Here is a 17,010-nt window from a genome sequence, read left to right as displayed (position 1 = left end):
GTCAACTACTACTGTGCTACTGCATCCCAAAGCAAATCCACAAACATACAACGCAAGCACCTGTCACCAGCAACAATATTTAATGCAGCAAATCGTGGCAGTAGTCTCTGAAAGTCCTGTTACTTGTTGTGTGGCCGCTTGGCCACGGGCTCCTCCTGCTTCAGCCATCGCTCCAGGAGTCCTGTGGCACCTCTCTTGGTGGGGAGTGGGCTCTTCTGCAGGAACTGGTTGGACCACTGGGGCACATCTGACTCTGTCTTTTGGGGTGTTTTGGGGTCTTCCTTTTTGGGTGACTTTGTGGCCAGCCATTGCATCATCTTCTGGCTACTACGACTTGCCTTGGGCTCCTAGGACAAAGAACGCTCAAACCACCCAGCTCTAGCTTTTAGGAAAACACCAACTCCAAGGGAAGAAACAGGGGTAGAGGCACTAGGTACTGACCCAGGCTTAGAAAATGTTATTAAGAGCCAGATGGGGATGACTGGTCAGGAGTGAGGGGAAGGAAGGAGCAACCGAGTATGCTCCAAGGGGTACAAACAGGCAGGGACCAGCTCTCAGAGCAAGCTTCACATATAAGGTGCGTGGGACTGGTCAGAAAAGAGAGTTGATGAGCATTTCAAACAGGTGCAGAGAAAGAAGCTTTCTTAGGGAAGAGGATGTAGTTCAGTGAGAGCAGACTGAGCGTGGGGAAATGACACTGGAGAGGTATGGCTTTGAAGAGTCACCATGATTAAGGATTCAGCTAAGGCTGAACAGGCTGACTTGTTTCCCCGCTGGGCAGCCTCTCCTTGACCAGCCTGCTCCCTCCTGCTCTCTCACACCTGCACCCCAACGCTGAACTGAAGGTTCTGAATTTGCATAATGACACCTCTCCAGAATGGGAGTTCTTCAGGAGTAAAGACCATGACAGAAATGGGGCAGAGTCTAGTACAAAATGAATGTGTATCATTACATTTTTAGAGACATCTAAGAAATAAAAGATCAGGGTTGCAGGAGTTTGCAAAGAACTGCGACAAAAGAAAAAGATGACACAGAGTATGGAAAACGTAGAAACCTGAATAAAAATGGGGGGGGGGAGCTGTTTTGTAATCATTGTCCTTAACACTTCTCAGGCATTCTAAGATGTCTATTCTTGGAACACTCAGCCATGTCCTACTTTTTTTTTTTAATTTATTTTTGAGACAGAGAGAGACAGAGCATGAACGGGGGAGGGGCAGAGAGAGAGGGAGACACAGAATCTGAAATGGGCTCCAGGCTCTGAGCTGTCAGCACAGAGCCCGATGCGGGGCTCGAACTCACGGACTGCGAGATCATGACCTGAGCCGAAGTCGGACGCCCAACTGACTGAGCCACCCAGGCGCCCAGCCATGTCCTACTTAAGTCCCTCTGTGCCACCTGGAAACAGTTGCTACTCCTAAATCTTCATCCCCAAATATTGGCAAAAGCCAGTTTTTTGCTCTGGAACTTCTGTTCCCACTGGAGGCCTTTGGTCTGCTCACCTTCCCTTGAAAATACAACTGGATCCTTGCCAATTCTAAAAAGTTAAAGTTCAGGGCAGGAATGTTCTCAAATCCTCCTAAAGGAGTACAAGGATTGGAACTCCTCCAACTCGTAGTTGGGAAAGCAGATACAGAAAAGAGAAAAAAAACTACACAGCTGGGAGGCAAAGATACAATTATGGACAAGGATTCCTTTGTCTTTCTTATAATCACCCTCTAGATTAGGAATCTTCAAACTTGGCTTATCAGACTTACTTCAGAAACTTCTTAAAGACACAGAAGCCCAAGCCCAGCCCTGAATACTGACTCAATAGGTCTAGATAGGATCCAGCATTTACATTTTGAAAGAGCTCTCCTGAGGAGTCTGAGTCACAGCCAGCTTGGAGAATCACTGCTCTGTTCAACCTTGCCATACCCAAGGAAATGTGAGCATTGGGTGTTTTAAATTAGAGCTAATTGTTGTGTGCCTGGGTGGCACAGTCAGTTAAGCATCTGACTTCGGCTTAGGTTTGTGAGTTCGAGCCCTGCTTCGGGTGAGCCCCACTTTTCTCTCTCTCTCTCAAAAAAATAAAAATAAATAAATAAATAAGTTAAAAAAAACATAAAGCTAATTGGGAAAGGCCGTATCCTAAAAGAAAAAGATATCTTGACAGAAGACAGAAAGCTCAGAAAGGACTGTCAGAATCACAGGCCCCTACCTTTTTGACCAGTAGGCTGATAGGAGTCACACATTCAGGAGTGTTGTTCCCGGAGTCGTTCACCACGGAAGAGACTGCATGGAAGGTGATATTCTCTGTGGGGTGGATTAACTTCAGAGCTTCCTGAGTTGAGACCTCACCAAAGTCAAGCCATTTAGAGACTTCCTCCTCTCCATCTAATATGGCAGGCATCCTAGCCAGTGAGGTAGAGACATTAGTTAGCAGGTAGAGTAGAGTGAGGGTAGGGACAGAAGGGAGACTTGAGTCAGTGCAAATCATCCTAAGGAGAAGCTCGTCCTTCCTCTGCACCTCACGTGCTGATTGTTGCCATGTGCTCCTTGACCACAACTTGACAGGGCACGAAATTCACCACGAGGAGAACGAGCTTACACAGGTTTATGGCAAAGACAGTGAACAGTGCTATGACTGGATTCAGAGCACTCCAGTGTACATGCTAACCAACTGGTAAACTTCCCACAATGCCTCAGCCAAGAATTAAAGGGAAATTAAAGGGAAAACTTACAATATTAATCTCTAGATTTACAGTATGAAAGAGTTATTCCCATAATTGTGAACTACGCCTATGCCTCAGAAGGCAAAATGGCTGCCTAAGATGCCTCCTGGGACCCAGAAGATGTTAGGAATAATTTTCTCAGCAGTGATACAGAAGTTAATTGCAGGAGGAGGCTATACGTTGGATCAAATTGTTCAATTCTGATTAAACACATACCTATTATAAATGCATGTCCTGAAGGAGCAATACTTCAAAGGCAAAAAGACATGCCCCAGGATTTAAGACCGCAAAAGATCATAAATTTTAAATAATCTTCATTTCATAATAGCTCATAAGCTACAACTTTTCCAACACTCATTTCCAGAAGCAAATTTTTCTAAGGTAAAGTGCCATATTTAATGTAATATCTACACAGACGACAATAGTACTGTTTTTAATATACAGATCCCTATTATTTCTTCATGTGTTCCTGACCAATTTTTAGGTGTTGCCCCTTAAAACCCCACTTTTCTCATAAGTTCTTGGGTTTACACTGTACAGTTTTGCATAGTGTGACTTTTAGGAACACATGTCATATTATAGCAAAACTGACTGTAACTGTATTTTGCAAAACAACTACTACTCTCTAAATTTGTGCATACAGGGGCGCCTGGGTGGCTCAGTCGGTTGGGCGTCCGACTTCGGCTCAGGTCACGATCTCACTGTCTGTGGGTTCGAGCCCCGTGTCGGGCTCTGTGCTGACAGCTCAGAGCCTGGAGCCTGTTTCAGATTCTGTGTCTCCCTCTCTCTGACCCTCCCCCGTTCATGCTCTTTCTCTGTCTCAAAAATAAATAAATGTTAAAAAAAAAAAAAAAATTTGTGCATACAGAAACACTGAATCCAAAAGCTACCTATCTAAAAGCAGGAAACAAATCTTCCTCTGAATCCTTTTGGACCCAGGGATAAGATCTGTGACTTGCCTAGGGTGAATGTCATTCAAGCTTTTGCAGGAATCTACTGTGATGATGGTGTAGGAATACAGGAGGTCTCCTCCTTCTGGGGGCTCCCAGCAGTCAAAGATCCCCGCCATTGTCAGCAGCCTCCAGTTGTCCCAGACTTTCTTCCAGTGCTCAGGACTCTCTACAACATCAGTGCTACCTGACTGGAAGCAAAATATGTGGACAGATTAGATATTCAGCAGCCCCCTCCTACACACAGTTGGGTACTACTATAGACTTAACATGACAATGTTTAGAGGTACTTCAGCCCATGTGTTATTAACTGTTCTTGATCCACTGTTGCCAAAAGAAAGAGGTTTGGTGGTAAGTACCCACTGAAGCTATGGATTTATGGCTCCTTAATGCTTTCAGAATACAAACCAACACCATCAGTAGGCATTCAGGTTTTCCAGGATCTAGCCTGTCATTCCCCTCCACCCTAACAATAAGAAAAAAAGCTAGGAGAGGCACCTGGGTGGCTCAGTCAGTGATCTCACGGTTTTGTGAGTTTGAGCCTCATGTTTGGGCTCTGTGCTGACAGATCAGAGCCTGGAGCCTGCTTTGGATTCTGTTTTCCTCTCTCTCTGCCCCTCCCCCACTCACACTCTGTCTCTCTTTCTTTCAAAAATAAATAAACATGAAAAAAAAAAAAAAAGCTAGGAGTACCCGGGTGGCCCAGTCAGTTAAGCATCCAACTTTGGCTGAGATCCTGATCTCAGGGCTTGTGAGTTCGAGCCCCACATCAGGCCCTATGCTGACAGCTCAGAGCCTGGAGCCTGCTTCGGATTCTGTGTCTCCCTCTCTCTCTGCCCCTCCCGTTTGTGCGCTTGCTTTCTCTCTCTCTCTCTCTCAAAAATTAACATTAGAAGAAAAAAATATATATAAAAAAAGAAAAAAGCTAGATAATCTACAAAAATCATAACTTCAAAAAAATTCATCAGAAAACTGAGGTCACTGGGCAACAAACTGGCCTGAACTTTACGGAAAGACAGGGGCCTCCACGGGAAGACAAGACATAAGTACTGGCTTACTGATGGCAATAGGAGGAAGACAAGGCCTTCATTCAGACAAAATTATCACCAAATTGTTTAAAAGCACTGTGTGGGCTAGCCTGTGAGTCTAGAACCTGTGGGAGCTGCAGACATCAGGGGACTTTGCATCAGCTTGCAGACTCTTCTCCATGAACCTTCCTAGCTGCTCACAAGAAAGATGGAGGCAGAGCAGGAGACTAGAGAAAGCCTTCCTTGCTGGTATGCGCCTAGAGGAGGGGAGCTCTTCTGCATCAGGAAAGGCGTGAAGTCTCACCCAATCATTTCTCCTCTAAGGAGCAAAAGCCTTAAGGGCCAGAGTATGGGTTATAAACCCTATTGACCATAAGATACAGGTATAGACCCACTGAGTCTGGGGAAGGGTGAAAGAAAAATCCCTCTACTCTCCTGGGGAAAGAGCAGGATCCCTGAGAAAGCCTGAGCCTGACAGTTCTGAGATTTGAGGCTGTATGAAGACAATAAAGAATGCTCTCCCACCCTTTAGATCAGCAAGCACCACATGGACAGCAACAGCAGCCTAATTCTGGGGAAGCAGCAAGAGCACAGACAGAGCCTCTCCACAGCACAGGCTCAAAGGGAAGTACTACAGCAGAAGGAAGCAGGGCTACTGAGAAAAACTCTCTGGAAAATCACCCTTACCATGAACACAAAACGGCACAGAGAAATTTAAAACCTGTAATGAACAAAGGTAATCGTATCAACAAAACCAGTTCAGCTCCTGATAAGATCAACTCAACTTCACACATTACCCTATTAGAAGGATAAGTGTATCCATTTCCAGGCAAAAATTTATCTCAGACTGTATGTCTGGCAATCAATCAAAAATTACAAGATCGGCGGTGCCTGGGTGGCTCAGTCAGTTGAGCATCTGACTTCGGCTCAGGTCATGATCTCACCTTTGTGAGTTAGAGCCCCACGTCGGGCTCTGTGCTGACAGTGCACAGCCTGGAGCCTGCTTCAGAATCTGTCTCCCTCTCTCTCTGCCCTTCCCCTGCTCACACTCTGTCTCTCTGCCTCTCAAAAATAAATAAACATTAAAAATTTTTTTTTTAAATTACAAGATGGGGTGCCTGGGTGGCTCAGTCAGTTGAGCATCCGACTCTTGATTTGGGATCAGATCATGATCCCTGGGGTTGTGAGATCGAGCCCTACACTGGGGTCCATGCTAAGTGTAGAACCTGCTTAAGATTTTCTCTCTCTCCCTCTGCCCCTCTCCCCTGCTTGAATTCTCTCTCAAATTTAAAAAAAAAAAAAAAAAAAAAAAAAAGCCAGAAAACAAAATGAACTGTCAAGGGATATAGAGATCAACAGAACCAGACTCAAGACACCACTTTCCCCAAATGCTCAACTATCAGACGGAATTTAAAATAAGTTTAATTAGGGGCCCCTGGGTGGGCTCAGTCAGTAGTCATCTGACTTCAGCTCAGGTCATGATTTCATGGTTTTTGAGTTCGAGCCCCATGTCAGGCTCTGTACTGACCACTCAGAGCCTGGAGCCTGCTTGCTTCAGATTTTGTGTCTCCCTCATCTCCCTCTTCCTTGTTCATGCTTTGTCTGTCTGTCTGTGTCTCTCTCTCAGAAATAAACATTAAAAAATGTTTAGTTAATACGTTAAAGGTTCTTGGGGCACCTGGGTGGCTTAGGCATCTGACTCTTAATCTCAGCTCAGGTCATGATCTTGGCGTCATGAGCTCACATCCCGTGTTGGGTGTGAAGTCTACTTAAAAAAAATGTTAAAGGCTCTTATAGAAAAGGTGAACAGCGTACATTAAACAGTTAAGAAATGTTGGCAAAATAAGAAAATATCAGTGAACTTAAAAACTTGACAGTAAAAACTACCCAAACTAAAACACAGAGATAAAATAAAATACACAGAACACTGAAGAACTATGGGACAATATCAAATGGTCTAACGTGCAATTAGAATCACAGAATGTGAAGAGAAATGAGTAAGAAGAAATATCTGAATATACAATGGCTGAAAATTTACCAAAAATTATGAGCGACATCAAACCACAGATATGAGGAAGCTCAGTGAACATGCCAAACATACAAACGCACAAAACTACACACATCATATTAAAACTGCTAAAAACCAATGGGAAATGTTGAAGGCATTAGGGAAAGAGGAGTGATAGAAACACATTACAAATGGAAGAAAAAAGACAAAAATTAGAGTAGACTTCTCAAAAAAACCCTAGAAGAGCCAGAGCCTATGGAGTACTTTTTTTAAGTGCTGGAAAAAAACCAAAAGACTGCCAACCCAGAATTCTATACACAGTGAAAACACCGTTCAAAAATGGAAATTAGTGGGGGTACCTGGGTGGCTCAGTCGGTTAAGCATTTGACTCTTGATTTTGGCTCAGGTCATGATCTTACGGTTGGTGGGTTCAAGTTCCAGGTCGGGCTCTGTGCTCATAGCTTAGAGCCTGGAGCCTGCTTCAGATTCTGTGTGTGTGTCTCTCTGCCCATCCCCCACTTGTGCTCTCTCTCTCTTTCTCTCAAAAAAAATGTAAAAAAAATGTGTATTACAGAATAGCTACCAAAAGCATTTTTATTCTATTTTTGTTTTTTTAACTAAACGAAGCTTCTTTTTATATTTTATCTTATTTATTTTTAAATTTTATTATTTTATTTTTGAGAGCGCATGTGTGTAAGCAAGCAGGGGAGGGTCAGGGAGAGAGGGGAAGAAAGAATCTTTTTTTTTTTTTTTTTCAACGTTTATTTATTTTTGGGACAGAGAGAGACAGAGCATGAACGGGGGAGGGGCAGAGAGAGAGGGAGACACAGAATCGGAAACAGGCTCCAGGCTCTGAGCTGTCAGCCCAGAGCCCGACGCGGGGCTCAAACTCACGGACCGCGAGATCGTGACCTGGCTGAAGTCGGACGCTTAACCGACTGCGCCACCCAGGCGCCCCAAGAATCTTTTTTTTAATGTTTATTTATTTTGAGAGTGGGAGAGAGCTTAAGTGGGGGAGGAGCAGAGGGAGGGGAGAGAGAGAGAATCCCAGGCAGACTCTGCATTGTCAGTGAGGAACCCAATGTGGGGCTCGAACCCATGAACCATGAGGTCACGACCTGAGCTGAAGTTGGATGTTTAACTGACTGGACACCCACCCAGGTGACCCACAAAAACTTTACTTATTTATTTAAAATTTTTTTGAGAGAGAGCAGGGGACGGGGTAGAGGGAGAAAGAGAGAGTATCAAGTAGGGTCTGCATTGTTAGCACAGAGCTTGTCACAGGGCTTGATTCCACGACCCTGGGATCATGACCTGAGCTGAATTTTAAGAGTTGTATGCTTGACCAACTGAGCCACCCGGATGCCCTCCAAAAACAATTTTTTAAAAATTTTTAAATGTTTATTTAAATTTGAGAGAGCGAGCGAGCATGTGCACAAGCAGGGGAAGGGCAGAGAGAGAGAGGGAGACAGAATCCAAAGCAGGCTTCAGGGCTCAAACCCACAAACTGTGAGGTCACGACCTGAGCCGAAGTCAAATACCTAATCGACTTAACATTTTTAAAAGAAGTAAAAGTAAGCAGCCAACAGTGGAGACAAAGTGGAATCATAAAAAGTACTGAATCCAAAAGCAGCCGGGAAAAACATGAGAAAAGGAAAAACAATGGGGAAAAACATGAGAAAAGGAAAAACAAGCTAATGAAAACAACTAGCAAACTAGCAGAATGCTGAATTTTTAACCCCACCAGATTGCTAACTACATCAGGTGTAAATCTTCTAAACGTTACAAAGTTCCCTCCTCTGGGAAGCCTTCTGAGACGCCCCAGTCTCAGTTACGTGCTGTCTTCTGTGCCTCCATAACCTCACACGCATGCCTTCAGTGAGCATTCACCGCTGACCTGCAACTGTTGACTTGTGTGTGTCTTGGTAATCGAGCATCAAGGACAGAAATCCTGTCTCACTGAACTTCCAGGAGACTAGCAGCAGGACCATATACAATCGTATGTGGTTAATGAAAGTCCAGTGAACAGACACATTTTTATAGGTAAGAAAAACTGTATAGGACTGAAGGAAGTCCCATCCTAATCCACACAAATGCCTCGTAGTCTCTCAAGAAGAGTGTCCGAGGAAATTGCAATTTTAAGATAGGAAATTCTTAAAAATGGAAAAGCTAAGCACTAGGAATCTTTTGGAGTGGATTCCTCTAGAGAGCCCCAGAATTCTGACTTACTAGTAATTCAATTTAATCAATTTATTTATTTATTTATTTTTAAAGGTTTTATTTTTAAGGAATCTCTATACCCAATGTGGGGCTTGAACTCGCAACCCTGAGAATGAGTCACATGCTCCACTGACTGAGCCAGCCAGGCGCCCCCCATAATTTGCAATTTTAACAAAGCAAACTGCAGTGAGAACACAAAGGCTTTAGCAGTATTAGAGCAGTAAATCTGATTAAAATGAAAACATGATGTTGGCACATCTGATTTGTTTTCAATCTCCTCATAATGTTATGTGAACAGGCTAAATTTACCATTTGTCTTAAAATGAAAGTTCTAGGGGCGCCTGGGTGGCTCAGTTGGTTAAACGTCCAACTTCGGTCAGGTCATGATCTCAGTTTGTGTGTTTGAGCCCCACGTTGGGCTCTGTGCTGTCGGTTCGGAGCCTGGAGCCTGCTTCGGATTCTGTGTCTCCTTCTCTCTCCACCCTTCCCCTGCTCATGCTCCGTCTCTCTCTGCCTCTCAAAAAATGAATAAACATTAAAAAAAAACACTTTTTTTTTTAAAAATGAAAGTTCTACGAGGAAAATGTGAAGTATAGAGTTACCATGTGACCTGGCCAATTCACCCCTAGGTATAAACTTGAGAAATTAAAACATACCCATGTAACAACTTGTACACGAATGTCCATAGCAGCCTTATTTATAACCATCAAAAGTAGAAACAACCCAAGTGTCCATCAACTGGTGAATGAATAAACAAAATGTGGCCTTTCCATACAATGGACTATTACTCAGCCATAAACAAGCAATTAAATAGTGACACATTCTATCACATGGATCAACCTTGAAAACCTTATACTGAGTAAAACAAGCCAGATACAAAAGACCACATATTATACGACTCCAAATATATTAAATGTCCAATTAGGCAAATCTATAGCGACTGAAAGATTCGTGGTTGCCAGGACTGGGAAGAATAGGGAATGGACAGTGACAGATAACAGATATGGGATTTCTTTTGGGGGCAATGAAAATGTAATATTAGACAGCAGTGATGGTTGCACAACTTTGACTATACTACAAAAACCGCTGACTTGGATCCTTTAAAAAGGTGAATTTTATGGTGAATTATAGCTCAATAAAGCAGTTATGTCAAAAAAAATAACCCACAACTCTATGAGGAAAGATACAAAATGTCCTTTTTTGCATCGGTTTCTCTGTCCCTTTCCAAACTGTGAATGCTGTTGACAATACCTCTTCTGTTTTGGCTTGGGGAAAATAGATGAAGTACGGCTGCTTGTGGCTTGTTCCCTGACGTCTCTGCCACTCGTAGAATCCATCTGCTAAGACGACACAGCGTCTTCCCTTTCCAAGAGGGACCTGAGGAAAAACGTGAGCAAGATACAGTCTTGGTGACAGAATGTTTCATGTACTTGAGCGAAAAATCTCACATCCACCAATGTGTGACCTTAATTATTTAATGTCTGTGTGCCTCACTTTCCTTATGCATAACTTCCTTATGCAGATGTTGAAAAGATTAAATAATGTACTCCAGCCCCAGCTGTCATTTGATTATAAGTGCATGAAAACCTCCAAGTGAAAACTGTCTAGTTGTCATTCTCTCTCTCTCTCTCTCTCTCTCTCTCTCTCTCTCTCTCTCTCAACCTAGTCAACCTACAAAATATGAGAAGTAATAGTTTTGTTTTAAACCACTATGTGTTGGCATGATTTATCATGCAGTAATATGCATAACCACCCTCAACATTATTCACGACTGGGAACACACTTTCCAGGAGATCCTTATTTTATTTCTCAGGTGTATAAGATACTAACAACTCTGTCGGAAAACAGAACAGAATATGTGCCTTTTCTCTAGACCAGCTACCTACCTTGAAGGACCGTTTCTCCATTATGGTATCACTACGACAGTTGGTAGTGTTGAACTGAAGTTTGGAAGGATCATCCTCTTTGAACCAAGATGGGACCAAGCCCCATCGCATGGGAGCAATGATACGCTCAGATGGGTCTGCACCCTGCCATGGGAAAAGGTTAAGATCCAGTGAGTAGAGCATAATGAAATTTACAAAACCAAATTTGGCACATGCATTATGTTACTATTAATATCAAAATACAAAAAGTACAGAGAAGAACACTAAAAGGGAAAGATCTATTTGAAAAACAATTTTAATGATTTATCTATCATGATGTGAGTAACTTGAACTCTTCAGCAATTGACGTTCTTTAGTATTTATTAGAATGTAAGACATACTGCTTGGGTAGGGTGGGGGATACAAAGAAGTTTAGTCCCTGTAAACTTTGAATTAGTGCCTGCTATGAGAGAGAGAGAGTGCTAGGCCTAGCAGTTCATGTGGTTCCAGCTCTTAAAAAGCACATACTACAGAGGAGCTGGGGTGGCTTGGTTGGTTGAGTGTCCAACTCTTGATTTTGGCTCAGATCATGATCCCAGGATTGTGGGATTGAGCCCCACGTTGGGTTCGGCACTGAGCATGGAGCCACTTAAAGCTCCTCTCTCTCTCTCTCTCTCTCTCCTTCTCTACACCACTCACACTCTCTCTCTAAAATAAAAATAAATAAATAAGTCAGCACATGTTACAGACAACGATAATACAATGAGGGACATGCTAGGATGAGGGATGCTCAGGGTGCTGTGGGGGCACATAGAAGAGTGCTTAACTTCAAAGGACTTGCACGATGACATATGAAGCCACAAAGACATAAAAACATTAATAATATAATATACAACAAAACATTAATAATGTAAGGTACAATAGGCTAAGGGCCATAGAAGTGGTACATACAAGGGGCGCCTGGGTGGCTCAGTCGATTGAGCGTCCGACTTCGGCTCAGGTCATGATCTCACAGCTCGTGGGTTCGAGCCCCGTGTCAGGCTCTGTGCTGACAGCTCAGAGCCTGGAGCCTGCTTCCGATTCTGTCTCCCTCTCTCTCTGCCCCTAACCCACTCTCATGCTGTCTCTGTGTCTCTCAAAAATAAACATTTTTTAAAAATTAAAAAAAAAAAAAGAAGTGGTACATACAAGGAGTCACAAAGGAGTTCAGCAGAGAGTGATCCGTGAGAGATGGAATGGAAAAGTATCAGCTCCTTAGAGGAGGCAGAAAGGACAGGGGTGGAGTAGTTCTTAAGTTGGATCCCACAAGAGGTACAAAATGCAGACAAAGAAGAGAATGGGAGGGAAGACCAGATACGAAATTAAACGAACATGGGTGCCTGGCTGGCTCAGTTGGAGGAGTGTGCAACTCTTGATCTTGGGGTCATGAATTCCAGCCCTACACTGGTTGTAGAGATTACTAAAAAAAGTAACTAAACTTAAAAAAAAATTAAATGAACAAAGAGGCAATGTCAAGAATGTGTAGGAAGTGGTTTTGTGCAGAAAAGTTATAGCAAGTCCAAGGATGCTATTTTCAGGAAGGCCTGCTTACAAGGTTGGCCCTTAGCATCTGGGACCTTGGATTTTGAGTGTTCCCCTTTTCCTAACAGATACAGGATGAGTTCACTGTACCTAGTCTGTACAAAAATGAGGTTTATGCTGAACATCTGCTTTCCTTTTGAGACTCTGGAATTTAGGTACTTGCTAGGCAGAGTACCTAATAAAAACCCTGGGCTTTTAGTTTCTAATGGATTGCCCCAGGCAGAAACACCACACATTACTGTATTTTTCATTGCTGGAGAAGGATATTTCCTGGTATATCTCCTCACAGGAAGAAGAGAACCTAAGGAAGCCTATGCATGGATTTTTTTCCAGACTCCTACTTATGTCTCTTTCCCTTGCTAATGCTATTGCATATCTTTTCACTGTAATGAACCTGAGCCTTATACGCTAAGTCCTTCTAACCGAATCTCCAAATGTGGGGGTACTCTTAGGGGCCTCTGACACATAGTCGTTACACTTTATTGGGGTAATTGGCCCCTTGAGACTTTGATGAAATCTACAGATTAAAATGCACGCGTGCGCGCACACACACACACACACACACACACACTATTCTATGTGGTGTGGTACAATACAGGTTGGAAGAGACCATGAGCAGAGAGTGAATTCTATTACTCAGCCATAAACAAGCAATGAAGTAGTGACACATTCTATCAAATGGATCAACCTTGAAAACATTACACTGAGTAAAATAAGCCAGATATCTCTGACAACTCAGAGCCTGGAGCCTGCTTCAGATCTTGTGTCTCCCTCTCTCTCTGCTCCTCCTGCTCATGCTCTCTTTCTCTCTCTTTCTCAAAAATAAATAAACATTTAAATAAGTAAGTAAGTAAATAAAATACTAGCCAGCACTCTAGCACTATGCTTGGGAGCAATTTTTTTTTAAATTTATTTATTTTGAGAGAGAGAGAAAAAGTCCAAGTGGGTGGAGAGAGAGGAAGAGAAAGAGAGAATCCCAAGCAGGCTCTGCACTGTCAGCTCAGAGCCCCATGGGGGACTCAAACTCAGAAACCATGAGATCATGAGATCATAACCTGAGCCAAAGTCAGACACTCTGAGCCACCCAGGTGCCCAGCTTGGGGGCAATTTCAAACAGTGAAATCACCAACAAAATGCAGAGAAATGCAAGAAATAGCACTAAATCAACTCCAAGAAGAGTACTTGTTTACAATGTAAGAGCTGAAACAAGAAGGTTTCAGTTTTGCCTTACTCAACCTCAGCTGGGAATGTGTACTTTGGGTAATTCAAAATTTCTTCCTGTCTATATGTCTGTGAAAGACTTCAAAAGCGACATGAGTATTATTTTGGGGAATATACACAATTTTAGCAAGCAGACACATTGGCAAACATGAAATCTACAAATAATGAGTTTCAACTGTGCGTGTGTGTATACACATGCACACGTGTGTATATTTTCCCGCTTAAAGACGGAGGCAGTCTGGGTATATTGTATGCCAAGAGGCAGGAAAAACAAAAGCAACCGATGAGCGTGCAATGTAACTAAGGAAAAGACTACCCTAGAAGAAATGGTAGTATAACTGAACTAACAGTTGACTTCGCTCCTTGGTGAGTTCCACATAGAAACTATACCAGGTGGAGTCACACAAAGGAAACCATTTGCAGCAAATAAGACGGGAGGAGGGAGTAAGATGGGGGAAGTGGAGATGGGGGTGGTGGTGACTGGGTTTATTTTAGGGTTAGGATGAACATTCAGAAAGGGGAGCTTTGTCACTGCATGTCAAAGTGGACATAAGGCTGCACAGGTGTACTTAGAGAACGTGCCTATACATGCAACCTATATTACATTAAAGAAGCCTGTGCTCCTTATAAGGAAGCAGAGGTAACTGGGTAACAAGGGGAAAGGGGTTAAGGGCAGGCTCAGGGACAGCAGTGTGTGAACTGCATGGGGCTTGGGCTCATTATTTCAGGTAAGGAATGCTGGACCTTGTTTACTTTTGAAACAGCACTGGAGTTTTACCACTGGTATGGTTAGGCTACTTCCTGGACTGGTAGAGAGTGTTAGTTTTCGCATTCCCTTTTTCCCCTTAAAATCCTTAACTACAGGAGGTTTTTTTATTTCTAATTCTGACACCTCCTTTTGAAATTCTGCAAGAAGTGTGCTTAGGCAAGTGGAGCCAGTAGGGCGTAGATCACAGAAAATAGGTAGGGGCCTAAAATGACTTCTCTTGTGTCACCAAAGCTATGTCTGATCTTTCTTTTTCTGGGGGCCCCTCATTCCTTCTGTTTACAGTAGGGTAGACAATGAAAATCCAAGTGTTAATCTCATCTGAGATAGGAAGAGAAAGAAAGTATGAAAACAGAGCTTTTGTAAGTCCTCTTTTCCAGAATCAAACGTGCCTTCCAAGCCCCCTACCCAAAGCATAAATGAGAGAACATTATACAATGGTCAACTAAATGGATTCTCATCAGGAATCTGCAAGACAACAATACTCTAAATTTGAGATTCGCAACATGTGGCAAGTGTGACAATCCTTCCCCACCACCAAGATCTAGGGGGTAGAAATCTGGCGGGTAGAGGCCAGCAAGGCTGCTAAACATTCTGCAGTGCACAGGACAGCTTCCCACCACAAAGAATCTGGTGGTTAGAGGCCAGTAATGCTACCGGCATCTGGTAGGTAGGGGCCAGCAATGCTGATAAACATGCTGCAATGCACAGGACAGCTTTTCACAGCAAAGACTTTTCCCACCCAAAATGTTGATACTGCTTAGGTTGAGAAATCCTACTTTTACAAATCCCACTGATCACCTTTAATGCTAGTGTGTTCACTGGACGATTGAAAACTAAACCTAAACATGAGGCTGCCCCCTACTGGGAACAAGAAATAAAAGGTGGCTGAGAAGCCAAAATATTGCTCAATATTAGTCATCTTTTTCCTCTACCCTTTTGGACTTGTGATCAGAACAGCTGGTAGAGCTGGGGTAGATAAATGAAAGAGGAAGTAATCTGCAAATCAGTGGTTTCAAATGCAAATATTGCAATCTGTACACGTGTTGGCCGTTGATGATAAGGTTTAATGAACAGCTGAAATGATTCTAATTTTGTTTTACAATTTACAGGTTTGAGACAAATGGAACCTCAAATTTTATCAAAATTAGGAAACCCCAGCAATCTTAACAAAATTTATTAGAGATGTGGAATCAAAACCCTACATCAGCAAATTCATACCACTGACGGAAAGAGAGGGCTACTTTTGCTAGAGGCTCCACCTTCCCCATTCCTAGTTCCGGGAAGCATCCACTGGAGTGGGGAAAGTGGTCTGGACCTCAGTCCCAGCTCTGTCCCTCATTTGCTGGGTAACCTAGGACAAGTCACAATATGTCTACACTTCTTTACATCTGCTAAAACAAATATTTTCTTCCAGCTGACATTCATTCTATAATTTTAAAGAGGTGATATAAAGAGAACCAAGGCTAAAAAAGAATAAGGACCACACATTTAATCTGTCTCTCTTTTCACTTGAAATTAGGTCTTCCTCTGAGACATGTTTAATTCTTTCCTTTCCAAGTTAAGATCCCCCATGATATTTATTTTGATTTCCCTCTCATAAAAAAATTTTTTTTTTTTTAGTTTCAACAGGGAGGTATGCACCCAGTAAAAATGGCTCAAGAATAAGCCATTTACTATTTCATTCAACAAAAAAGATCAATGTTATTTAGTATGCTTATTTCTTCTAAATATTATATTTTTGAGAGAGAGAGAGAGAGAAAGAGTGCAACAGAGTGCGAGCAGGCGTGGAGCAGAAAGAGAAGGAGACACAGAATCTGAAGCAGATTCCAGGCTCTAAGCTGTCAGCACAGAGCCCGATGCAGGGCTCGAACTCAAGAACCGCGAGATCATGACCTGAGCCAAAGTCGGATGCCTTAACCGACTGAGCCACCTGGGGGCCCATTTATTTCAAGTAATATAGAAATGAATCTTGACTACAATATTATCACAAGAGTTCTGAAGAGTAAGTTGCAAGGGTATAATTGACTTTATAAAGTGATTTAAGCATTATGGATCCAATAGAATAAATACCCATGATGGAAAACAATCATAATTTTTCATAACCTCTCAAGGGCATTTAAAATGCTTAAGACATGGAGAAACCAACCATTCATTTCTAGAATTAAGCATTTTATTTACTACATGCTAGCACTGGCACACAGTTGCACGCACACACGTGAACACACACATTCAGGAGATAAAGCAAAGAACCAAAACATGATTATGAATTATTGGTCACTCCAACACTACATGGGTAAATACTGTAGAAACAATGAGGTGGAATTAAACTTCAGATAACCAAACCAAATGCATCTGTTCCTAGGTTCAATAAAAGACAAAACATAAACCGACTGAAAACACAAGCAGAAAAAAATAGAAACTTCAACATTCAAGAAGCACCACAAGTGTTTCACATTAGCTAGCCTTAATCCTGCCCTAGGCCTAGAGATTCTGGTTCAACTGGGCTGGTAAAGGGGCATGGAAATCTTTTTTTTTTTTTTTTTTTTTTTTTTTTTCCCCAAAGGTACTCAAATGACCTTGATGATCAGTGAGGTTTGAAAGATGTGATCTTAAAAAACCTTCGAGGGGCGCCTGGGTGGCTCAGTCATTAAGCGCGG

The 17,010-nt window shown here is 42.6% G+C and overlaps 1 protein-coding gene across 5 annotated transcripts in view; it reads right to left on the bottom strand.

The window, feature by feature from the left end:
- The window catches only part of HMCES (5-hydroxymethylcytosine binding, ES cell specific), a 39,801-nt gene that overhangs the window by 21,561 nt on the left and 1,230 nt on the right, over positions 1 to 17,010 (bottom strand). For 4 of the 5 annotated variants that reach the window (XR_006593990.1, XR_006593989.1, XR_006593991.1 and 1 more), the window contains exons 3-6: positions 10,804 to 10,947; positions 10,169 to 10,294; positions 3,671 to 3,852; positions 2,198 to 2,390 (exon numbers count right to left, since the gene is read on the bottom strand). Coding sequence is in view for 1 of the 5 variants with exons in the window: in XM_023250070.2 (XP_023105838.1) it covers positions 120 to 347; positions 2,198 to 2,390; positions 3,671 to 3,852; positions 10,169 to 10,294; positions 10,804 to 10,947 (873 nt within the window). In the remaining 4 variants the exon portion in view is untranslated. Of the gene's footprint in view, positions 1 to 63; positions 348 to 2,197; positions 2,391 to 3,670; positions 3,853 to 10,168; positions 10,295 to 10,803; positions 10,948 to 17,010 lie in introns of those variants that run through there. The other variant, XM_023250070.2, reaches the window with a different exon arrangement.

The sequence above is a fragment of the Felis catus genome, chromosome A2 (assembly GCF_018350175.1).
Source record: "Felis catus isolate Fca126 chromosome A2, F.catus_Fca126_mat1.0, whole genome shotgun sequence".
Taxonomy (NCBI): domain Eukaryota; kingdom Metazoa; phylum Chordata; class Mammalia; order Carnivora; family Felidae; genus Felis; species Felis catus.
This window is presented reverse-complemented; position numbering and strand designations above follow the sequence as displayed.